This window comes from Cryptomeria japonica, chromosome 5 (assembly GCF_030272615.1).
Source record: "Cryptomeria japonica chromosome 5, Sugi_1.0, whole genome shotgun sequence".
NCBI lineage: Eukaryota > Viridiplantae > Streptophyta > Pinopsida > Cupressales > Cupressaceae > Cryptomeria > Cryptomeria japonica.
In genome coordinates, this window is record NC_081409.1 from 24,427,424 (window position 1) to 24,454,062 (window position 26,639).

At 34.9% G+C, this 26,639-nt stretch overlaps 1 protein-coding gene across 2 annotated transcripts; it reads left to right on the forward strand.

The window, feature by feature from the left end:
• Positions 1 to 7,050: 7,050 nt before the first annotated feature.
• LOC131033656 (uncharacterized) lies at positions 7,051 to 23,678 on the forward strand. Of its 2 annotated transcripts, XM_059220966.1 has the most exons (6): positions 7,051 to 7,593; positions 7,685 to 7,819; positions 7,906 to 8,226; positions 8,313 to 8,470; positions 20,429 to 21,444; positions 21,538 to 23,678. In XM_059220966.1, exons 5-6 carry the CDS (start codon positions 20,959 to 20,961, stop codon positions 21,823 to 21,825), a joined length of 774 nt encoding a protein of 257 aa, XP_059076949.1. In that variant the 5' UTR covers positions 7,051 to 7,593; positions 7,685 to 7,819; positions 7,906 to 8,226; positions 8,313 to 8,470; positions 20,429 to 20,958; the 3' UTR covers positions 21,826 to 23,678. The 2 variants fall into 2 exon arrangements, with proteins under 2 accessions (XP_059076949.1, XP_059076950.1); XM_059220967.1 differs by lacking the exon at positions 7,685 to 7,819.
• Positions 23,679 to 26,639: the final 2,961 nt, after the last annotated feature.

Here is a 26,639-nt window from a genome sequence, read left to right on the forward strand (position 1 = left end):
GATTTATATATCTTATCTAATAGTTCAACACAACAAATATTAAGTGTTGACTAATTATGAATTAAGATACCTCTTATGTTTAACCTCTATTAAAATACCTCTTATGTTTAACCTCTATTAAGATACTTATTTTTAACCTCTATAGAAGGAAATTCACCTTGTGAGAATATCATATCATTTGGTTTAGAAGAAGGATGATGAACCACCCTTTGTGTGAGTGTAAAAGAGACAAAACAAAACACTATCATATTGAGTCAATTTCGATGCCCTTAAAAAAGTAATATGAAATTGAGACTGTTAAATAATTGCACAATTGAAACCAATTGAGTTGTTGTCTACTGAATTAAACTAAACCTAACTAATATAATAACACCAACATTTTCCCCTTATTACATTAATTTGAACAAGACTGGAACATTGCAACAGTTTTGAACCCAACACTTCTAGAGACATTGATGAAGCATTTTCACCAATCCTCCTCACTCACCTAGGAAACACCAAATTGACAACATTAGTGTATCTCCTTATTGTAGAACCTGCAACCATCTACACAACATGAGAAAATATAAAAAGGTCCCCACCCTCTATGCACAATGATACACATTGAATCCAAAATTCAACATCTCCTATAAGTGTGTCTAATGCCTCCTCTAATGTTGCACATGAGATGCCTTTCCTCCAAAAGTCCACATCACCTTTGTGTCTACCTAATGCATCCTCAAAATTTATCGAAAAAATCCTTCCTCTGCCACACAAACCATATTTCTGCACATGAAATACCTTTCATCTAAAAGTCTAGATCTCCTCCAAGTCTATCTAAAGTCACTTCAACTTCTCGATAAATCGGTGCTCAAATGTGAATACGCCAAGTGTACCCACAAGAAATCTTATCCCCCTTTATCTTTCAAGGGACATATAATGCCAAAACCCCTCTTGTCTTCAGGGACACAAATGTGGTGCTTCTCTTGCAATGAATCATCCCTATGTGAGAAACCAACTTGGGATGATAGATAACCTTCTACCTCCATTGCCTCCAACCTCTAATAGGATATTCTCTACTCTCTAAAGCACAAATATTTCATCAATTTTGGCAAGATGAGGTGAGTCATAATCATCATCATTAGATGAATCATTTGTATGCACCAAAAAATAGCAAAATTGAGTTTCATCTTTAGCGGTAGCACAAATTTTATTTTTCTTCAACTTCCCCTCAATGAGATCTTTGGTTCACTGAATTTTCCTCAACAATTAAATTACTATTGTTATCTTTACTTCCTTCATCAATCAAAGAAGAAATTATAGTTTCCAAACTAGGACTAATATTGTTTAAAGTGAGAACAATATGATCAAAATTTGGAGGCATACTGCCAAGTAATATTGCCTTGGCATCGTCATTATTGACTTTGGTTTTTACACCTACAAGTTGATTAAGGAGAGAATAAAAATTACTTATTTGTTGAACAATATTATCTCCCTCTTTCATCTTCAACACAAACAATTTTTTTTTTATGGATATTTTAGCACTTGAAGCCCATCAACAAAATAAAGTACTAAGCCTATCCCATATTTCCTTTGATGTCTGTTAGATCAATATGATACAAATATGCATCAGGTAAACCAAGACTAATCAATGCAAAAGCCTTGCTATCTTTATCTATTCATTTTGTCACTTCATCTGCATTTTGTGGCTTTTCTGCAGTTCCACTTACAATATCCCATAATGTGATGCCCCACCTACTTGGACATAAAAACTACATATTTTGATGCTACTTTGGGACACCTTACTTCACTATAATGATAGGGGTATCTAGTTTATGATTTGACATTGAATAAAGTTACATTGCATGGTTATCATAGTTTAATTATGTTCTAAGAGTCTTATAAACTTAAGGGATGATTGATATTGTATTTTTTTCTTTGTTGACATGTGGTAATAACTAAAGTGAACTCAATTCAAAAATAGATGAAGCATAGTGATTTTTCTTACATCGGAATAAAAGATCTTTTAATAATTGATCATTACTCTCATGATATGAATGGGTATAGTAATAGGTAGAGAGCTTCTTAGTTTTGACTAGTAATGTGGTAAAAAGATAATATAAAAAGTATAACATTTGATCAATTTGTAATTAAGGTTAATTGAACCTTTAGTTATTTGACATTATAACAAATATGAGGATGACAATTTGAAATTGTTTGATGTTTCTTATAATGTGATTTGTTCCAAATGTTATAATTTAGTCCAATGAAAGATGACAAATTATAGTGGATTTCTATCCATAGATTTAAGTGAATAAAGTGGACATTATGAGTCTTTTCTTAGAGAAATGAGGTAGATGCAAATAATAAATCTTGAGAAAGAATTAAATGAGGTGGTGATGCAAAAAGTGTTCCTCTATGAATTATAGTTCAAATGATTTAGTTATTTTATGATAGGTTTGAGTACAAATAAATTAATGTATTTTTAGTTATGTATACTAATTCCACTAATTACTATGATTGAGTTTGATTTGAGCATAGTTTTGAAGGAATAGAAGGGGTGTAAGTAGTCTTCATTTGGTGGGGATGTATACTTATAAAAGATTTTGACCAATGCAAGGATGCAAGAGAGAAGGTATGGATTCTTAACCTATTTTAATTTAATGTGAAGATAAAGTCAGTCAAAAAAAAAGAAAAGAAAAGAAGTTCAATTTGAAGAGTCACGACAGAAAAGGGCAATGAAGAGGAAACACAATCATTGGCTAGTTCTTCCAGTATGCAAGAAGTTGAAATGTTTGCATAGGAAGCTAGGTGTCAGTCACAAGAAAATGATAATATTGTACAAGCTTAGGATATTCTTTGCATTGGTGCCTCTCATAGACCCATTCAGCCAAAAATTCAAGGGCATGAACTTCCTCCCAATTCAGAACAATAGGATCAAGATTGTTTCATTGAACCAATTCTTGGAGACTTGGAGGAAATTTTGTAGGAGCAGTCCAGCAAATGGAAGTTCGGGATCAACCAACAACCACTCCAGATTGGCTGAAAGAAAGGATGAGAGAAAAGCCATAAGAAGATATGGATCTTGTATAGGAATTGGAGGAACTTCTAAGAATAATAGAAAAACTAGAAGAAAAGAAGGTAGTGAGGATATTTTCCAAAATTACAAGAGATGGGACAAGATCTAGAACACTACATTTAGCTATGCCCAGGGTAGAAAAGGATAAAAGTGAGATCATGCCTGATGAATATGAGATTAGAGAAGTTGAATTTGGGGTGTTCTTCCATGACACAAGTGGTGGAAGATTTTTATGAATATTCTTTGGGACTGAAAGAACAAATACAAAAATTGAAGGAAAAGAATAAGAGGTTGAAGAGTGAAAATAAGGCATTGTGTGAATATGTGCGAAACCTAAAGCATCCACTCAGAGAGGAAGATCCATTCTTTGTTCTTCCCTCTTCTATTCCTAAAGAATCCATTAAAATAATTTTGAAGAAATAAGGAGAAGAGCTTATTATTCTAAGGAATGGGTTGAAGATGTCTTCACAATGGCTAGAAAAATCATCAAAGACCTAGCTCAAATCCACTAGAAAATTCATGTCATCTTGAGCAGGCTTGAAACTATGGAAATTTTATGGGAATATGTACATATTTATCAGGATTTGACTATTCTGCAATTAAGGGTATTGATGAAAGTTCCTAGGAAGACTTTCATTGATGGGAAGGTTGTCCAAGAGAATTAAATTTTTTACTTCCCACAAAGGTTCTATGTTGTTTGCACTAGAAAGGAATCTTTTGAAAGATTCAGGATGGAGTCTAAATCATTTAATACTGAATCAAGAAGATACATAGATAATTCTTCAATGTAGTTGAGGCATTATTAGTTGACTTCCTGAAGAACAAATTGCATGAGTTATTCTTTGTGGAATCTTTTCCCAAGATGCATTTGGAAAATATTTCCCTATTCTCTGGAGCACAATGCGAAGAACTCAAGAGGTGGCTGGAAGTTGGGAGAAAATTTTCTCCAAGTGCGAAGAAGATATTTCCTTGTTGGAGTTCAAGATGGAGAATCTATCAAGTATCCCCATAGGAGAATTGGAGGCTACCATTACAAGATTCATTGAATTTTCCATTAATGAGAGAGATAATGGTCATCCATTCTTGGATGAGAATCTTTTGATCACATGATGGCATAGTGGTGCATTCATTAGTGGGAATATTTGACCAGGGTGGTGGCTAATTTAACACATGGTAGCTATCATACTTAATGAAATAAATGAAGCATATTTTTCATGTTGGGTGAACTTGGATGGAGTCGATAATTGATTGCATAGTGACCATTCTTTGAGGTGGTGTTATATTCATTGCACAATTGGCAAACTTTGCATAATGATGCATTTATTGCATTATGGGCACCATTTTTGGCAAAAAGTGTAATTAATTGATAATGGGTGTAGTGAATCATTAATGTATTTTCCCACTATATGGTATCATAAACTTGGAATCTTTGGTCAAACCATAATTAGGGTTTTCATGTTGAATCTTAGTTGTTGATTAGTTTGCAATCAGGGCCATCCATTTTCAAGTTGGAGGCCTATAAAAGGGGGTCACCCCTTCATTTGTAATGGGTGGAGATTGTATTAAATTTTGACATGATAAGTTATTGAAGTAATAAAATATGATACATTGTTCTCTGATGGTGTACACTTGTGTTATTTCTTATCTTGTATGGTTTCTCTTTCCACACTTAGAGTAGATTTATTTCAAGCATTTAGGTGAACAAAGTTAAGCATTAGCATCTTCAATCTCCCCCTTAATGCTTAATGATCTTACATGCATCTTTTTCCTTAACTTTTCAAAACTTTCTTTTGAAACTGCTTTGGTGGGTATATTAGCAAGTTGATCACTAGTTTTGGAAAATTTTAATTCATTATGTTCCTTGGCCACAAGATTTCTTATAAAATGATAGTGAATATCAACATTTTTTGTTTGATTGTGGAAGACTAGGATTTTGGTAATGGTAATTTCTTAATTGTTGTCAGTATATAATAGTTGGTGTAAATTTTTTTGTCCTAAGTTTTTCATAATTCTCCACAACCATATTGCTTGATAGGAAGCTAATGTTGCAATAATATATCAAGCTTTAGTTGAGGATAAAGATACTAATGATTATTCCTTTTATGACCAAGAAATGACCCATAAACCCAAACTGAAAGACATAACCAAAAGTACTTTTTCTTTTATCTATAGAACTAGCCCAATCACTATCGATATACCCAACTAAACAAAAATCATCTATAGGTGCATATAAAATTCCAAAATTACATGTATCCTGAACATATCTTTGAACTCTTTTCATCACACCAAAATGAAACTTGCATCTTGCATACATTCAAACATTTATTTGATTGCTTGTGCCCTAGTTTTTCTCAATCGAACCTTGATCCTTCCACCTAAAAAAAACTTAACCTAGGGTTATCATTTATTACCCATTGATATGTAGAAATATCGATCTACCCACATCCATGTCAAAATGTACCAAGTGTGAAATCACCTTCACTCTAGAGTCCTTTTTGGGCTTAGATTGTGCTAGTAATGATATTCTGAGATCCCAGAATCCTATGATCCCCATTTTCCTTGTACATTTAGCATGGCCTATTTCAAAATTTTGAACTTTAGAGTCTTTGGTGAACCCCTACCAAATTGGATGATGGTAGACCAAAATACTGAACCCCAAAATTCGAATTTAACACTTGAAAATTAGCATACTCCAAAATTTCAAACTTTGGGAAACCTATGGAGCCCATTTTTTTTTATGAATCTTATTAATCCGATTATAAATTAGTAAATTTATTATATTTTATTAGAATGGATTATATTATAATTTTAAAATTCAAAAAAAATATAAAAGGATTAAATAAATTTTAATAGAACTAACTATTTATTTTCTAAATCATTGAAATGATGCAACTAGCAAAAGACTTATGAACAAAAAGATCACATTAACTAATTAAGTTAATAAAAGAAGGAAGTATTTTTTATGATATTGCTATCAGGGTTCAATTGTGTAGTTTTTGAGTCAAACTCATTGACCCATGTTTCATCACTAGTGGTTCACAAGAACCCATCTCTCATGAGAATGAATGGTCCACTTAGCACTCATTGCATCTTAAATTAATATTATAATTTAACCTAATTTTTATAGTTCTTATACTTAAACCAATTTGTGAATTAAGCAAGAGGTCAATGCTCATATAGTGGCTTTGGTAACAATAGGGAAATGAAGAGCATAATGTTCAATTTAATATTTAAAAAATGTTCATGAAGGATTGAAACAAAAACAATGAGGGTAACATTGAAATCATGTTATTATGAGGAACACCAATTTTAAAATAATTGTTGGATAAACAAAAACTTAAAAAATAAAAGCAATAAATCTAAGCATTTAGCTTTGAAGTTAAAAAATGAGTGGTGATAGTGTTAGGATTCAAGCATAGGATCACCATTTTATGATAAAGCTATGGGTTAGAGTTATAGTTGAATTATAAGAATATTGGAGTTGGTGCTCTTAATATTTTAATTAAGATTAGATATAGTGTTAGGATTGCAGTTCAATTATTATCTAGTTAGCATTAGTATTAAAATTATTAGAATTAATATGTATTATATTAAGATTAAGATGTAATTAAGATTATGATTCTATCTCCAACCTCAATATATCTTATTATTGACATAACCATTGTACTTCTAATTATATCATATCTAAATTGTATTGTCTAATTCTATATGTGTAGGGTGTAATTTTGGAATTTGTTAATTAACAAGCATTGGTCTGGACCTAATCTTCACAAGTATAGACTTTAACCTTGACTAGCCAACTACCTAAATTATGGGGCCGTGTGTGTTGGTCGATCACATTTATGCTGAAAGCGATGGAACGTAAAACATCTTCACAGCCCTGGCCAGGGTGCGATTATGGGCGCCGCGGGTGTTAGTTGATCACATTTATGCTAAAAGCGACGACAGAATGGGCACGTCTCCATGAAAATCCGAAAGTGGAATGGCAGGAGTTGAATGGGGGCTGGGTAAGTAGAGCAAATGCTTTGCTGGTGCCTGGCTGTCCGACTGCGAACTCGACCAGACCAGTATACAGGCACTTATTACTTTGTTCCCTCAATCGACCTCTCGACGCTTTATTTGAAAAATGAAAGAAAGAGACCAGACCGGTATACGGCACTTATTACACTCTACCCACTTTCGATATATTCTTCCAGAGCCCATAATATATAGAAGCAACTTGCGAGAAAAGTGCACCGCAAATGTCATGCAGGGCAATCAGCTAGGCTTGTAGAAGTATTGAAATTTTCTTGTTTGTAGCCATGAGTTGTTGTTGGTGGTGGTGGAAGACGAAGCCTGATGGCACTGACACTGCGCAAAATCTATCAACAGATCCTTTTGTTGAAGCTCCAGATTTCCGATCGTCGACTTCTCAAGAGCCAACGCCAAAGTTGGAAGAGGTTTTGAGAAGCTTCCAGGACGTGGACGTTGCAACCCAGGCCGATGTTTTCATCCTGGCCATTAAACGATATCTGGAAGAAGCGGCCGCTCAAAAGGTTAGCCATAAATTTCATTTCTTCTTGTTTCAGAGAAAATTAAAGATTTTAGAGGTCTCTATTGTTACAAGTTTATTTATTGTCTTCACAGAATGCACAGGATACGCCTACCGGAAGTTTTTCTAATAAGGACAAGTGGCCAAACTGGGATTCCTTTATTCAGAGCGGATCCAAATTTCTAAAATTTGTTAGCGATGGTACCGAAAAAATTGACAGTAATTTTAAGGTTAGTTATATGCATATGAACAATGGGTACCTATTCTTTGCCAACTTTTCATTAGACCTCATCATCTTTTTGCCTTTGGTTTACAGGGTGACTTTTTCCAGTCAGGAGAAGCAACAAAAATTATAGGAGATGCGCTTCAGCAAATTGGGCACCTGCATTGGGCAGTTGCAGGGCTCTCTATTGTGGGATATCTGGTATCCAGATCTCATCAAGTGTCTCAGAACCGGACTGAATATGTAGAGCTCTTGAAAGAAATGTGTATACTTGTATATCATATTAAGAGGTTATACAAATTTATTGAGGAGAAATAATTAATAAAAGAGAAATTGAAAAAAGCAACGGAATGTATTGTTCAAGGGTCAATATTTTGTGCTTCCCAGTTAGATTCGGGAAAACATGTCACGTCGGTACGCTGTTCTCCCCACGATATATGGCTTAGTTTTATTTTGTTAAACGCATAGTCCGACTTACCATTAGGGGTTTTATGTTGCAGCATCTTGAAATCATCAATAAACTCTAGCGTTGTGAGTGAGATTCACTCTAAAATAAGCAACCTTCATCAGGAGCTGCAAACGAATACTGTAACAGAAATGTTGGCGAAGCAGTCAGCTGTTCTTCCTCTATCAGATCCACACTTTCCAAAGGAGGCAGGTGATTACAAACAACTCATTCCTTTTCATAAGACGTTAAAAAATTCAGTTTATGATTTTCGTAGAAACAATGTTGTCAAATATTTTACTGGGATGCCTTTTTTTTTTGGCCTCCCTGAAAAGTTATTGCGATCATGTTATGAAGCTTTAACTTCATTTTCACTTTCTAGTAGTACGTTAAATCTATTGCATAAGGCACTAATACGTTTAGCCTAAAATTCTGACGGAGGTTTCTGATGGAGAAGGTAAATTGTGATCAAACTTAATTTTTTTTTGAAAAAATGTTCGATTTCGTCAGAATTCCGACGATAATGCAACATTTGGTTTCGACGGAGAAGGAATTGGCAATGACATTAGGGTTTTTTTAGAAAACGTGCCCGCGTTCGTTGAAATTCCGATGACTGCGTGCATTACTTAAAAAAAAAAGAAAAGACCAAGTCATTTCAAAAATCCCGCCTCTCATTCGTCCCGCCTCTGTAGCGAACCTGTGGGTTTAATCGTGGCGGGGAAGATCATTGGTGTGACAAACACGGCCGCAGCGGGGAATGGGGGAACGAAGTGCCACGAGCACAAAGTGCCAAGGGCTGGCACATAACCAACGAGGATGACCACAAGGGAGCCAAAAATGGGCTATGTAAATGGCGACGCCCGGGCCTCCGTCAACAGCAATAAGAGCTACGGACAGAGGAAGAAGTCATCTTGTCCTTCAATTTGTACATTTAGGTTCAAGGTGTGTAGGTTGCTTTTCTTGATTTCTTAAATGGAACCAGTTATGAATATGGGAAATTGCTTCTTCATCTTTCATTTCTTCAAAATTAAGAATGATGATAGGATGGCTAGAAGAACACCATTCTTCGAATCTTCCACAAAATTATTCTTCAAAATCTTCTTCTTCACTTCTATATCCCATTTGCACAATTAAGATATTGGCCTTCTATATGAATCTCATGAAGGAGTTTTGGCTTCCTAGTTAACTTATCTATTAACTAGTCTTCATTAGTTTACTAATTTGAAAGAAATTAGGAAAGGTCTAGTACCTTGTAGAGTCACTATAAAAGTTTTAAAAGAAGATTGTGATTTACCTTCCTCTAAACGTGTTACTAGTATAGGGAGATCCTCTCTCCTCTACTTCCTTGATCTTCTTGAGACCTATTCATTCTTATAGTATGTAGTTTAGTTAATTCATATATCATACTGAAAACCCCATCTTCATTATTTTCATCATTGATCTTTGAGAACAAATTCAAAAAAGTCTTATTGTTTATAGAGATATATGTCTTCTTCTACTACACCCCTCCATGATATTGCATTAGTCATGTAGACTAATTTAACAATTGTGTTCTTACAAGAGCAATTTGAAGTGATGTGGCAAAGCTTGTTGAAAATATAGTAGATTATAGTTTTGGATCGGGGCTTGGGATACTTGCACTTGCAAAGGTAAGTGTGCTTGGAGCATGAAAATGATGATGATTAAACGATCACTTACAAAAAAATGAGTTTGTATTTTTTGTGAGAGTAATGCTTGTGAGTAAAGGGCTAGCAACCAAAGGGGCCAGTTTAAGGAAAGTAAGGATCACAAGACTTGTTTTATTGCTTAGTAAAATTTTGAATATATTTGTTCTGATTGATGAAATGAATTATTTCAATTTGAGTCATATCAATGAGATGAATCAAAGAACAAGTAGCAATAATTATTGGTGTAATAGGGATATTACCTAGCTACTTCCACTATTAGGTCATTTTTAAGCCTTATCATTTAAGTTTACTTAAGGTATACATAGGATACTTATCACTTTATGTCTCATATCATAAGATTAAGATACTTTCATAATCTTATGATATCCTACATGTCTCATCTTGACCTATATAATCAAGGGGTTCTATTTATAATCTCATTCACTCATATTGTAAACTTGCATTCATTGATAGGAATATAGTTTATTCGTGTCATATTGATCTTCTCATTTTGTTGTGCTTTCCATTAGACCTCTAGATCTTGGGTGGCTATCTCCATAGTCAAATCTTAAAATATTTACCTTTCTAGATTCTATAAAAGAAATGGTTTTATCAAGAATATCATATGGAATAGCTTCTAAATGATCTAAAGTAGACTTTTTTTTTGAAGCTAAGACAAAACAAAGTAAGGTAGTACAATAATCACTTTCTCTAAATTGAGAATTTTTTGGCAAAATTTTCCAAAAAATCTCTAAATTAGTCACATAAACATACTTTCTCACTATCTTCTCCTCCATCTAACCCCTTGGATCAAATAAGGGTATAATTCTAAATGCTCTCAAGTTATACATAGTAATATCTTTGTCACATTGTTTTAAGTTTCATATCTCATGGCAGTGGTTACTCTTGTCATATGATTGCTATTGTGTAGATGGGTCCTTGAGCCCTGGTTTAATCCCATTTTTTTTATCTATATCAAAGATATTCTTGGCATCCTCACTCAATGGCGATCAAGCTCTCCCTACCCAGATTAACCTATCTCTAAATTTGGAAAATGGGTGTAGAAGTTTGAGTATGAGTACTCTTTGGTTATTTGTCATGCTTGTAAGGAGAAAAATAACGATGAAACTTTCCCTATTTCCCAGGAGATTCAAAATATTGATTCTAATCAAGGGAGTTCCCCTTTGGATTGTTCAAGGATATATAATGCTTTGGGTTCTAATGATGGATGCGCCAATGATATTATGTCTCTTCATTGTCTCAAGAAAATAGGATTTGGAGAGAAGGGTCCTTCCTTTGTGCTCAATCAAAGAGCTTTGGATCAATTTTTTAAACCACCTTGATTTTAGGATGGTTCATTTTTGCTTTAGTTATTCTGCCTCTTGTTGTTTTGTTGTTTTGGAGTTGTTTTGTTTTGTTGGGATTAATGCTTCATCTTTCTCTCTACACAAGGGATTAGGGCCCTTTCAAAATCCCTTCTTATCTAATTAAAAACACTCAATGATGATGGATCATTATAGTCCCCCCTCTATGCTTGGATTTAAAAATAGAATGAACTCTAACTACTTGTTTAATTCTAATAGAATATGACATTAGGATACCTAGGTAGCATAAGAGGTTGTTCACTAAATTCTTCCACCTTAATGATAGTTAATGTTAAGGATTGAATAAAACAAACTCTTGTTCATGGATCACCTACTTGGCCTCCTATGGAAGTCATTCTTTGTGTGGTCTACCATGACCATAATCAAGGTCTTAATAAATGTATTAGATACTCTCTATTATCAATAAGAGAGTTATCATAATATAGTCGTGGCGAGTGGTTACAAATAAGATTAGTGGGTCCATAGTTCCCACTTGGTTTGTACTTAGAAACATTATCATTTCTTAGTTGTATGGAAACTACAAATTCATGCATCTAGGCAACAATACACACTACTATTATATGATTCCACTAATGAGAAAAGCCTAGTCAATCTTATAGTTTGTGGAATTAGTCATGTCCCTCATATAGAATATCTATATATGGAGTATTCTTGCCTGAAGATTACCTATTATTTTGCTTAATAATGTGATTATTTCACATACATCATAAAAGTGCCCTTCTAATATATTTGTGCATCAATCTTGAAACCATATTTTTATTAACCAACCAATGATAATTATCTTAAACACACCTCTATATTTGAATCCCACTAGCTTTGATAATCAACCATAATAACCCTAACAATGCATCGACAACAACAATGCCTAATAAATCATCAATTGTCTTAGGTGAATCTAGCGAAAGCCAACCCATCAAATCCACTAATCTCCCTTGCATCCCAATCATAAAATTTTATGGTTGTTGGAACAAGCTTGGGAGATTGAAGAGATATAAGGAACATTTCAACTTCCAAGATACTGAAGGAACAAAAATAGTTAGCTAACACATCTTCTTTTGGGAAATTTTGTATTTAGTTCTTCCTTTGCAAATCAACATACCCTATTTTGGTTTCCCAAATATTTACTAAATAACTTTGAAGATAAATTGGGAAGAGAATCAATCATATAGATATTTCTTTTCAACAGCTTTAGAGGACATTGTTTTGTCTATCATTTATTATAATAGCTAATACCCAATTTTTTTATAAGATAACAAGCAAAACCTCCTCTTCACAAACTATGTTTTCCTTAATAATCCAAGAATGAAAAAAGGAACCCACATAAAAATTACTTACTCTCTACCATGAAGGCAAAAGAACATCCAATTTAAAGATAGATGTACCAAAAGGAAAGAAATATCACCTCAAAATCTGTCTTGAAATTATACATTGAATCTATAAACATGAGAATCCCCTTAATAACTCTCTCACAACTTTCAATGCTAGAAGAATGAGTGTTTTCACAAGACTTTCATACTATGATATTTATATCAAGATTCACTTGCATAGTTTTAGAGTCAAGCTGACCCATTCTCATGAGTAGTTTACATGAACCCCTCATAAGAATGCATCACTTAGTACTCATTTCATCAAAGTGATGCTCATAGCGGTGAAGCATTAGGGATTCCTAGGAGGTCACCCATACTAATACTACTCTAAATCAAGCACGTTTCATCGTGTAGATTGTCCCAAGCTCAAACCCATTCAACTTGCCACCCCATTTGCAAAACCTTCATCAAGTGGTGTGCCTTATAAACCATTCATTATAGAGCAACTTTAGCGTATCCATTGACAAGTGGGAGGTGTTGATGTGTTTTTTATGCACATGCAAACATAGAATAAAATACCCAAAAGTATCTTATCCTCTCTTGAACAAAGTTACTCAAATGCTAGAGATTTGCTTAAGGATCACTTGAGACAACTCCAAGGTTTTGGTATGTCAGGTCACGACGTGTGGATAAACATAGTTGGTTGATGTGATTGCTGGTATCACAAGGGGACTTACATTGAATTGTAGAATGCTTGAATAGCTGGAAATTGATCATCTGATATTTCAATCTTGCGATGCTTTTTGTCCTAAACTAACTTGAATTGAAAAAAGGGCAAAAGGTGAAGTGTTAATAAAATCTATTCTAAGGCCTAAACTGTAAGAAGATGGATGAATGATTAGATGGAATCCTACTGAGTGAGGTCTCAACATAGGGTTATATGAGGTAGGGGTAAGTTCAATAGTGATTTCTCCTTTACAACCTTTGCTAGTCTGTGCAAAAATGAGAGCTTGACAGCGTTCTTTTGCTTTTAGCTAGCTAAATTTTTCAAGAATTTTATCTCTAGATTTAATATTTCTTTTCTTGCATGAATCTATTAATTTTGAGATAATAGATCTTGCCTTCATGAATTGATCCTAGTCTATCCCTTTAACCCTGATTAATTTATTTAGAGTGTTTAGTTCCATTTTAATCCTTTCTTTTACAATTAAATATTATTAAAAAATTGTATTATTGTTCCAAATTTTGTGGATATTTAGGACACAAATAAAATATAAATGTAATCATTCCATATTTTTGTAGGAGATATTGGAATGAGACTAATAGGAAGAGTAGTAAACATGAGTCACAATGAGCACTTTAGAATAAATCTAAACATTATAAGGAAGATTATCTTGGAAAAATAGAAGCATAATTTATTTTCCAATATGCAAGATTATTAATTGGGAAAGAATCTTGAAAGAGGATTGAAAAAATTCCTTGAGCTAACATTGTCTCACTTATCCAAAATTATGAGGAAGGATTCATTAATGAAATGGTCATTAACAAGATGGAGAGAATAATAATTAGGAAGAGATAGATTTCACATGCTACTAGGTGACTAGATTGGAGAGAAACTAGAGGCAAATCATTTAGCTTGGCCATGACACAAAGTCTTAGAATAGATGCAAACCTTGGTGAATGGAATGAAAATCCCAAACAATTAATGAGTGGTGAGACAAGTAGAGGCATCTATAAATTTTGTTTTGAATAAAATAAAGAAAAAATGGGACTAAAACCAAGGGAAATGCACATGGAAAGGATATGATGAATATCAAAATAAATAGTTTGAAGATAATATTAGTTACCTAAAGGATATTCCACTTGATTATTTGGTATATCATAACTATTTTGACAAATTTTGAAACCATTAGAGGTACCTTTTGCTTTTGTAGATGAGGCATTCATTCATGTTGAAGTTGTGATAGCTTATTTGCCTTTTTATAGACAACAAATTATCCATATGAATTATCATATATACTTGTAACCTCCATCCCAAACCACCTATTTCACTCTTCTTCCTTTGTGTACCTCTTTTATTCTTCCATTACCTCTTCGCTTACCTAAATTCAATCCAAAACATAGTGTATATAGCATCAAAAAAATTCCATATTTGATTAATAGTATCCACAACATATCGAAAAGACAAATACCACACTTACTGTGTCATCAACCAAAAGTAATTTACTTACATATTCAAAGAGTTCAATAATGGAGAAACATCCATGCAGTGCTCTACACATGGATCCTTGAAGGTTCAAGAAATACTTATCCTCTATTGGTCCAAACTTTAAATCACTTTCCATGCATGAAAATAATTGCAACCATACACAATTTCCCACCCAATAGATTCTCTCAAACTAGTTTACTATCTTAACATAGGGTCAAGGAAAAGTGGGCCAAAATAGGAATCCAAGTGTCTTAAAAGCCTTCAAGACCATAGTGGTGAGGATTGAATTTCTTTCTTTAGTGGTATCTTTCTCTAGATTAATTAGTTGGGGATTCTATTAGGACCTTTTCCTAATTAAAAAAAAATATAAAGATTACATCCCTAAATATTGCATTCATAATGGAATAAATTTCTGCAATATTGAGACTAAATTCATAATAGATTTATAGTGATGAATAAAGAAATATTTAAGATTATCAAAAAATTGATGTTTTCTTTCTCCCAACCGTCATTGGATATTGGGTGATCTTTGAGGCATTATGTCAAATAGTTCATGTGCCTTATCTAAGCTTACATATTTTGCATGCATGTGTACCTGGGTAGTTGCACCACAACATCTATACTCACTAATCACATTTGGTTGGAAGTTTCTAAATCCATTTCAAACACATCTTGTGCATATCCTACAATCATAGCATTCCATTAGATCACGTTTCTTTGATGCATCTCACTAAATAGTTCATGCATTTTCATGTGTATACTTCCACATTTTCCAAACATGTCAAATAGAGCATTTCCAACCGTAAGCATTTGATATTAATTGCCCTTACCTTCTGCTTTGATGGAAGCCCATACTCTGTTCCAAAGCTCCCATTTTGGCACAGGTAGAGAGTACGTTGGCAAATAAAACTGATTGAAATGGAAATCTATTTGTTGCATTGACTACATTGTGAGGACGCTTATGTATTTCATCGACATCATAAAGCGGGAAAGGACATGAGAATATCTCCTCAGGGAGGTATTCTATGATAGCTGCAAGGTAGATGAGAGTTTCTTATGCCATTTTCTTTGTTCTATGCAGTCAAACGCAAGAACACTGTTTGAATTCAAATGCTAACGGTGATTGTCTTTTTATCAGAAACAAATGGGAAGGGACGTCAAGGGAAGGAATGGGCCCACAACACACCTAAGCAGTCAAAGCTTAGTGTGTGTTGTTTAAGGTTGGCCCCTTAAGACATCATAATTGATTGGCTCTTCACTCCTAAGACCTTCAAAAGTCTTTAATGGCTTCATTGAGTCCTTTTGTCTTCCAAATTCACCTGCACCAACTTGAATTCTCCGTGAATGCTTGATTGCCTGTTCACTTGGAATTGAATTGATTTTATAACTAAGAGATCACTTGAATTGTAGGTAGACCCCTTCAAATGATAGGGTAGGCTTCCTTTAATACCTTATATATGTCTTGAAAGCATTTTATCCTAATGGCTTTAAATTAAAGTACTTTCTCTTCTATCTGGTATTGGTGGACCAGATCCTTTTCTGATATGTAAGTTGAGAATATTTTATGAAAGGTCCCTAAATGAATACACTTTAAATTGATTTTAATATACCTTGAAGTGTGCAATATGGAAGGTTTGTATTCTTAATCTCCTGCCCATTTCTTAATTTAAAAAATGATATATTTATTAAATATCTTTATTAACTTGATTTCTCCTTCAATTCTTGATGAATGCTTGATTGCATGTTCACTTGGAATTGAATTGATTTTATAATTAAAAGATCACTTGAATTGTAGGTAAACCCCTTCAAATGACAGGGTAGGATTCCTTTTATACCTAATATATATCTTGAAAGCATTTTATCGTGATGGCTTTAAATTAAAGTACTTTCTCTTCTATCTAGTATTGGTGGAGCAAAGATTGCATTGCATCATCCTAGGATACATATTTCCATAGATACAACACAAGTTAAATGTATCCTAGGTCGATGCAAAGCAACCTCTACTCCAGAGGTCACCAAAAAATAGAGAAATAACTTTAATTTAATGCCATCAGGATAAAAGTCTTTAATGAAGACAGATAAAATTTGAGTTTGATTGTCATCATTTACTTTGCCAAATTCTTCACACGTAACTCCTGAATCAATTTCCTACTCACAAGAATTTTATTATGTCTCAAATATAGGGAAACAAGTCTTCAAATAGAAAACTTGAACATGCAACTAAATCCATTGACTAACCAGAAGAACAAAATTAAGAAATGGTTTGATCATCTGAGAGATGTTGTAGACTTGCAACTCACCAGCTAAGTTTTTGCAGGTAAGAATTTTTTTTGTTTTGGTTATGGTTGTGGTGTTTATAGGGAGACATTTACAAATTTATATCTATTTTCACTATTTAATGGTTTATGGGTTTGTAATGGTAATTTAATGTTCTTTCATATTTTTGTATATATTCTTTATAATAGCCTATTATATTGATTTGTTCTATTATGCATAATGGTGTGGGTCAGACGACTTTGCCATCGGTGCATGAAAGCATTGAATGAGTTCTACTTTTATAAATTACATGAAACATTTTTAATTTATTTGATTCAGTGTTATTTTGCAAAAAATGATTATCAATGATGTTTCCTTTCTCCATGAATTGTCTAGGATCTTTCCATCAAATAATATGTAACATTGAATGACTAAATCTTTTCATTACAAATGCTTATTTTATTTAATTATTATCTGCGCGTGAGTTGAAATTTATATCTGTATGGAAGCAGAACATACAAGTTGAAGAGTCATGTGCAAGCAAATTTCCTAAAAGAAAGCAAGAAGGCATTATCTTGAATGACATGGAAACAAGCTCATTAGCTGCTTAGAAGAGAGCAATTGTAGAATGGCAGAGGAAAGTGTTTAAGGGTGATAAATAGATAGATAGTATGCAATACAAACAAACAATGTCTGGAGTGTCTGATGTGATGTCTCTAATTTATGTCCGAAGGGACTAACTAGTTTTGGAGTTCCTACAAAACCTATTGGGCCACACTTGGAGGAAATCAATGTGTTCATGCAAGGAGCACCTTTTTTCTATTATAAGAATGATACTTTTGCACCGAAGGATATTTGGAAGTCAATATCCAAAAATTTCTATAGTGTGGAACCAAAGTTGTCTCGAACTAATTTTCAGCTTTCAGAAGACCAAGAGGTTATGTACACAATCTCCCAATAGAAGGGCAATTTCAAGCATTACCTCTCCCCCCCATGACTATTCAGGAAGCACTTCCTTAGACAAAGGACTATTGGCCTTCATGGGATCAAAGAAAAAAATTGAAGCATAGACTCTGGACGATGTGGTGGTGTCCTTCGTGAAGAACTTTGCACTATAATTGAAAATTCACGAGGGAAACTGCAAGATAGTGAAGAGAAATACAATCTTGAAAAGTGGGAAGAATGGATCTTGGTTTGGGTGGGGCCAAGTCAGGGGGCTCCTCTAGAGGTTGACGAGATAGAAATTATATTAGGATTTGAAAAAGATCACACTCGTGGAACTTCGTGTGTGAGTAATCGATTGTGGTGTTTGGGTAATGCATTCCAAATAGATACAGTTGCATGCGATCAGGATAAAAGTCTTTAATCAAGACATTACCCATTTGGAATGCAACTGTATCTATTTGGAATGCATTACCCAAACACCGCAATCGATCACTTGCACACGAAGTTCCACGAGTGTGATCTTTTTCAAATCCTAATATGATTTCTATCTCGTCAACCTCTAGAGGAGCCACCTGACTTGGCCCCACCCAAACTAAGATCAATTCTTCCCACTTTTCAAGATTGTATTTCTCTTCACTATCTTGCAGTTTCCCTCGTGAATTTTCAATTATAGTGTAGAGTTCTTCACGAAGGACACCACCACATCGTCTAGAGTCTATGCTTTAATTTTTTTCTTTGATCCCATGGAGGCCAATAGTCCTCTATTTGAGGAAGTGCTTCCTGAATAGTCATGGGGGGGAGAGGTAATTCTTGAAATTGCTCTTCTATTGGGAGATTGTGTACATAACCTCTTGGTCTTCTGAAAGCTGACAATTATACTTTGAGTCCGCCAACTCTTGTTCCACACTATAGAAATTTGTGGATATTGACTTCCAAATATCCCTCGGTGCAAAAGTATCATTCTCATAATAGAAAAAAGGTGCTCCTTGCATGAACACATTGATTTCCTCCAAGTGTGGCCCAATAGGTTTCGTAGGAACTCCAAAACCAGTTAGTCCCTCCGGACATAAATTAGAGACGTCACATCAGACACTCCAGACATTGTTTGTTTGTATTGCATACTATCTATCTATTTATCACCCTTAAACACTTTCCTCTACCATTCTCCAGTTGCTCTCTTCTAGGTAGCTGATGAGCTTGTTTCCATGTCATTCAAGATAACGCCTGCTTGCTTTCTTTTAGGAAATTTGCTTGCACATGACTCTTCAACTTGTATGTTCTGCTTATGTACAGATATAAATTTTAATTCATGCTCAGATAATAATTAAATTAAATAAGCATTTGTAAAGAAAAAATTTAGTCATTCGATGTTACATATTATCTGACGGAAAGATCCTAGACAATTCTTGGAGAAAGGAAACATCATTGATAATCATTTTTTGCAAATAACACTGAATCAAATAAATTAAAATGTTTAATGCAATTTTTAAAAATATAACTCGTTCAATGCTTTCATTCACCAATGGCAAAGCCGTTTGACCCACATCATGTCTCACCATCAGAATTCTGATGACAGCTAATGAAACGCCCAACAAGGATGTTGTGCATTCGACGACACTCCTCTGTCGGAATTTTATCCTTTGGAGTCGGAATTCCGACGATAGGCCGAGATCGCGACGGTATTCTTTTGGGGTATGAGCATCCATGGTGGCCGTCGAAAAGGTTGGAGGTGATGTCGGAATTGTGACGACCACAAGGATAGTCGGAACTTCCAACACAAAGTTTTCGATGAATTTTTTTGTCGGTAGTGCGACGAAATTTGGTCGGAATTCCGACGATTTGCCATTGAAATCTTGACCCGAATGTACTAGTGAGGGATGCTTTCATAGCCAAAACTACTTTTGCCATGTGAAATTAAGTTTCTCCATAATTTTAATCTTGGTTTCAGAATTAAAAAGAATTAATTATTCTAACACCATTTTGTCTTGGGAATGGATTATAACTCATATATACCCCTTCTGGAACTGTTTTTTTTCAAAGTCAAAAATCCATTTTTTTTCTTTTTTCACTTCTTTGGTATACTAATCAAAATGTACATGGTTATAGTTTTATTTCTAATTAATATTTTTTAAATTAATAATAAAAAAATTACAAAGATCTTTTTGATCTATATCAAAAATGTTGTTTTCAAAAGAAAATGGTAGAAATTTTATAACATCAATCAAATTCTAACTAATTAATTTGGCTTCCCCTCTATATCTCTTGCATCATGAATCATTTTTAATTTATAGTTAATATAGTCGAAATCTAAATGATCTCTCCAATGTTTTTACTCGATCTCCTTATATTATAGTTATTTCCTTTTTATTTATTATGGCATTTTTTTCTCTTCTACTCAACAGTTGGAATCGAAGAACAATTAGAAGCAGTAAATACGTTGCTCAACATGGAAGAAACTGAAGATTGCTCATCTAGTGCCGTTGCTATTTGGGGTTTTGGCGGCATTGGAAAGACAACTCTTGCCCAAGCTGTCGTTTCCACAGTAGGTAGAGAGCGTTACAACTATGCTAGAATTGCACTGGATGAGAATCCTGAAAAAAATAACTATAAAGCAATGCAAGAGACAATTTTGAGAAATGCCTTTCCAACCTATAGGGGTGGAAAGTGAATAGAGCTGGAAGATGATGAGGATGGTAAAGATAAGTTAACAGAGGCTTTTCAAAGTGCAGGATATAAGCCTGTTTTTCTGTTTATTGATAATGTTCTACTCGCACAAGATCTGAGGAAAATTCTGCCCGAAGACTTGGAAGGCCTTCCCCAGCGTTGCAGAATACTTATTACAGCCAGAAACAAGGGCGTCACAGATGTGCTAAGGGGACGTGGCCTTGAGTGCAAGTACTATCCTGTCGAGCCTCTCCTTGACAATCATGCAATGGAAATTATGTGCGAGAACCCTGAAATTCGTGATCTCATCAAGGATGATCTAGACAGGGTTGTCAAGGTCTGCGGAGGAATTCCGTTGGTTCTAAAAATAGTTGGTGCTCATTTGCGCAAGCAGGAATACAAGTCTGACCATTGTACACAGATACTGGAAGCTTTACAGAAAGGAGGGAGGATCAAAGAAGATGACCTCAGCAACCGTTTGTTTCACTTTGTGTATGACAAATTGGAGGTGTCCACACAAGAAGCATTTTTAGATATCTGTTGCTCCTTTCACAACAGTCGGGCTGCTTCGACTGTAGAATTTATTGTGGGAGCTGATCAACTGACGGTTCTTCAAGAGGTAGCATTTTTAGATATCGACAAGGAGAACGATAGCTTATTTGTTCACGATATTATTGGATCAATAGGACGGACTTTGCCAAATTCGAGGAGAATTTTTGATATAAACTCCTGGTGTGAAGCTGAAAAAGATGAGGTATATTATATCTCCACTAACTATGATTAAATGGATTAAATCTCTATGTACTTATATTGCTAAATAAAACTTGTTGACTGTACACTCTTGTAGACCAAACTCAAAGGAATCAACGGAGTTCTGCTTCCACGTAATGATTGCACGCTAGAAAAAAGACATCTTAATTTGATGAAGAACTCATTAAGAATTCTGAAATGGGAAGGCAGAATAGATGTTGGCGAGACAGAGGCAGTGACATTACCAGAGTTAAGATATATTTATGCACCCGGTGATATTTCTTGGGTGAATGTAGAAGCACTTCATAAGTTGGCTGTGTTGAAGTTGGAGAAGCTTCCCACTAAGCTCACAGGTCCTCTGAAGGCAAGTCCTAAATTTCAATAGTACGCATACCTTCATTTCATTGTTATGGCTTTTAACTCTTTATTATTGGTTTTTAAAGCTGCAATGGGTTTCATATTTTATTAAAGTTCTGACAAAGAAATAGTAGCTGTGTCTGCTGTTACCAGAAAGCTTAAGGAAAATAACACTCACGAACCAGCCAGATGACATGGGGAACTTATTAAAGACACTGCTAAATTCGTCCTTGCGGATTTTAATTCTATATTTTTCAGAACCAAGCGAACACTCTAATCAAAGATAAGATACCAATGAAAAGGCAGATAATTATGAACGGGGAAATAACAGCAAAATTCCATTTAATAGCTTTCTTCAGGGTTTAACTAAGTTACGGACTCTTCGAGTGTCTAATTACAAGTCTTTCTACGAGTTTCCTGAGGAAGTGTGTAGATTACAGTAGTTGAGTAGACTCACAATGGAAGATTGTAGTAACATGGAGCGTCTACCAGAATCGATTTGCCAACTTGCAACACTAGCACTTTTGGACTTGATTGGGTGTTCAAAGTTGTCAGAATTACCTGTTACCTTTACTCAGCTTACAGCCTTAACATCTCTAGATTTGTCTGATTGTGAAAATTTAGAGGAATTGCCTTCTACTTTTGGCAAATTTACAGCCCTAACCTTTTTAAACCTGTCTAATTGTGAAAATTTGAAAGAGTTGCCTTCTACTTTGGCCAACTTATAACTAAAAAAGAATTGGACTTGTCTAATTGTGAAAGCTTAAATGAATTACCTTTTAGCTTTGGTCAACTTACAGCCCTAACAAGTTTAGCCCTGTCCTATTGTATAAGTTTGAAAGAATTGCCTTCTACTTTTGGCCAGCTTATAGCTCTAACAAGTCTAGACATGTCCAATTGTGAAAGCTTAAAAGAATTTCCTTCTACGTTGGCCAACTTATAACTCTAAAAGAGTTCGACTTGTCTAATTGTGAAAGCTTAAATGAATTGCCTTTTAGCTTTGGTCAACTTACAGCCCTAACAAGTCTAGCCCTGTCCTGTTGTATAAGTTTGAAAGAATTGCCTTCTACTTTTGGTGAGCTTATAGCTCTAACAAGTCTAGACATGTCCAATTGTGAAAGCTTAAAAGAATTGCCTTCTATGTTTGGCCAACTTATAGCCCTAACAAGTCTAGACTTGTCTAATTGTGAAGTCCTAAAAGAATTGCCTTCTACCTTTGGCCAACTTAAGGCTCTAATAGAGTTCAACTTGTTCAGCTGTAAAAGTTGAAGGAATTGCCTACTGGCTTTGAACAACTTAGATCTTTGAAATATATAAATCTAGAATGTTGTGATAACTTAGAGTCTGACATTTGTCAGATTAATGCTAGCATGAAAATTGTAAGGAAAAGTGAACATCTCTGTATTGACTGTCAGAAGGACAAAAGTTTAAAAATTGATAGAGGCTAATGATTGAAAGCACAATATTGAAGGCAAGATTCAAGGGGTTTACTTTCTATGTGGTGCAGGAGCACCTAGGCCATCTTGGAACTCCATGAGATCAAGTAGAGGAATTTTGCTATGATGGAATATTGATGTGGTCATAAGGTCTTAGGAGGTCATTTAGGTTTGATAAAGTCTATATTGTAACAATCTTGCAAAATGTTGTCAAATAATGAAATTGTAGCCCATGGTGCCAAATTATGGTTTTGTAATGGTTATGCAAGGTTGATGTTGAAAAAGGTTGTAATAAGGTCCAAGAGGCAATTTCAAACATGTTTTAGGTGTTGAAATGTGGCGACTGATCAGCAAAGTACTATACACTCAGCACGTTTTTGTTGGTGAAAACCGACATTGTAATAAAACCCTAACTTTGTTTGTTGCCCTAAAAATGCATGTTATAAGCGGCTGGGATGCTTAAGGCATTGTAAGGTTGATGTACTGTTTTTGCTGGATAATAAGAAAGATTGGACGGCTGTGTATGGTGGACGTAACCCTTTCTGGGTGAACCACGTTAAATCTTTGTGTTATCTATGTCCTATTTTATTTCTTTATCTTTTGTATTTAAATCTGCATATAATTGTTAGTTCATATTTGCTTCGGATCTGCTTGAAACCCTAACAATTGGTATCAGAGCGAGGTTTTCAATAAATTGGCATGACTTTTAGATTTGAGTGGGAGCAATGGAGGATTCCAAATTCAAGGTCGAAAAGTTTAACGGCCAGAATTATCAGTTATGGAAAATGCAGATGGAGGATTACCTGTATCAAAAGGATTTGTGGCGGCCATTGGAAGGAAAGGCAAAGAAACTAACCACAATATCAGATGAAGAGTGGGACATTTTAGATAGAAAGGCACTGGGATCCATTCGATTGTGCCTTGCGGCGTCTGTAGCATTCAATATAACAGAAGCAAAAACGACTGTAGATTTGATGGCAACATTGGCTAAGCTGTATGAGAAACCCTCGGCTTCGAATAAGGTATTTCTTATGAAGCGTTTGTTTAATTTGAAAATGAGTGAGGGAGGATCTCTAGCGGAGCACTTAAATGAATTTAATACAATTACCAATCAATTGTCTTCGGTAAAAATTACCTTTGCAGAAGAGGTTAGGGCTCTCTTGATTTTATGTTCTTTGCCAGAAAGCTGGAATAGCTTGGTTATGGCTGTAAGTAACTCTGTCTCTGGTAAAAATACTTTGGTATTTGATGATATTGTTGGTGTTATCCTAAGTGAGGAAATGCGAAGGAAAAGCACAGGTGAGACTCCAACATCATCGGGTAGTGTTTTGAATGTGGAGAACAGAGGAAGATCAAAGGAAAGAGGAAAAGGCCCTGGGAATGAGAAGTCACGAGGGAAGTCAAAGAAAGGACGCTCTCAATCTAGAGGAAAGAAAGATTGCTGGTACTGCGGAAAGCCTGGTCATCTAAAGAAAGACTATTGGTCTCGGAAAAATAAAGAAGGAGACAAAAATGAAAATGACAGTAAGGAAGCTAATATTGCAAGTAATACTTTACAAGATGCTTTAATCTTATGTTTGGATAATGTTAATGATTCCTGGGTAATAGATTCTGGGGCTTCATTTCATGCTACACCCCATAGAAAATATTTTCTAGATTATGTTCAAGGTGATTTTGGACAGGTATATTTGGGTGATGATGAGCCCTGTCAAATTGTTGGAAAAGGAAAGATAAAGATCAAGTTGCAGAATGGTAATGACTGGTTTCTGCAGGAGGTAAGACATGTTCCTAATTTAAGAAGAAATTTAATTTCTGTAGGGCAACTAGGTAGTGAAGGTTGCATAGTTACCTTCTCAGATAGTATGTGGAAGGTCACTAAAGGATCATTAGTAGTAGCTAAAGGTGCGAAGGTAGGCACATTATATCTGTGTACTGGTAACACTTACTCTACCTTAGCTGCTCCAGATAAAGTTACTGCAGGGACAACAACAATAAATGTTGCAAGAACAGATTCGATAATGTGGCACCATAGGCTTGGGCACATGAGTGAGAAAGGGATGAAAATCCTTCACTCCAAAAATCTATTGCCAAGACAAAAGAAGATTGATTTACAGTTCTGTGAAAACTGTGTTTATGGTTAACAGAAAAGAGTCAGATTTCTCAAGGTTGGGAAAGAGAAGAAGAGTGAGAAGTTAGAGCTTGTACATTCAGATGTATGCGGACCAGCTCAGGTATCATCTCTTGGTGGCTCTTGTTATTATGTTATTTTTATTGATGACTCAACTAGAAAAACATGGGTATATTTCCTAAAACAAAAATCAGATGTTTTTGAAACTTTTAAGCAATGGAAAGCTCTAGTTGAGTATGAGACAAGAAAAAAGTTGAAGTGTCTCAGATCGGATAATGGAGGTGAGTATTGCAGCAAAGCATTTGAAGATTACTGCTCCTTAAATGGGATTCGAAAGCATAAGACAATTCCAGGAACTCCACAGGAAAATGGTGTGTTAGAGAGAATGAATAGGACCATCATGGAACGTGCGAGGAGCATGAGATTGCATGCTGGATTGCCCCTACATTTTTGGGCAGATGCTGTACATACTGCTGTCTATTTGATAAATAGAGGACCTTCAACCCCTTTGGATGGTGGTATTCCAGAGGAGGCATGGACTGGTAAAAAGGTAAATTATTCTTTTCTAAAAAATTTTGGTTGTGAAGCTTTTGTCCATGTTGATAAAGAAAATAGAACCAAGCTTGATGCTAAATCTCATAAATGTACCTTCATTGGATATGGGATAGATGAATATGGCTATCGGTTATGGGATTTTGAAAATAAGAAAATAATTAGAAGTAGAGATGTTATATTCAATGAGAAGGTTATGTATAAAGAACAGATGCAAGAAAAGAAGCATGAACAGGACAAACAAGAATATGTGGTGTTGGATGAGATTCCTGAAAATGAAATGCCACAGGTACCTGATGCTCAGCAACAACAGATTGTCCCACAAACTCCTGCAAGTGTTAGACGTTCTATGAGGACAAGTAGACCCCCTGAAAGATTTTCTCCTTCTTTGTATTCTATTTTATTAACGGATTCTGGTGAGCCAGAAGAATATGAAGAAGCAATGCAGGTGGATGCCAAACAACAGTGGCAACTAGGCATGAAAGAGGAGATGGACTCCTTGATGAAAAATAAGACTTGGGACTTAGTCCCTTTACCTGCAGAAAAAAGAGCCTTGCCTAAAAAATGGGTTTATTGGCTGAAGGAGGAAGAAGGAGGTCAGAAAAGATATAAGGCCAGACTTGTGGTAAAAGGTTTTGCACAAAAAAAGGGTATAGATTATGATGAAATATTTTCTTCAGTTGTAAAAATGACTTCAATTAGAACTGTACTTAGTCTTGTGGCTGC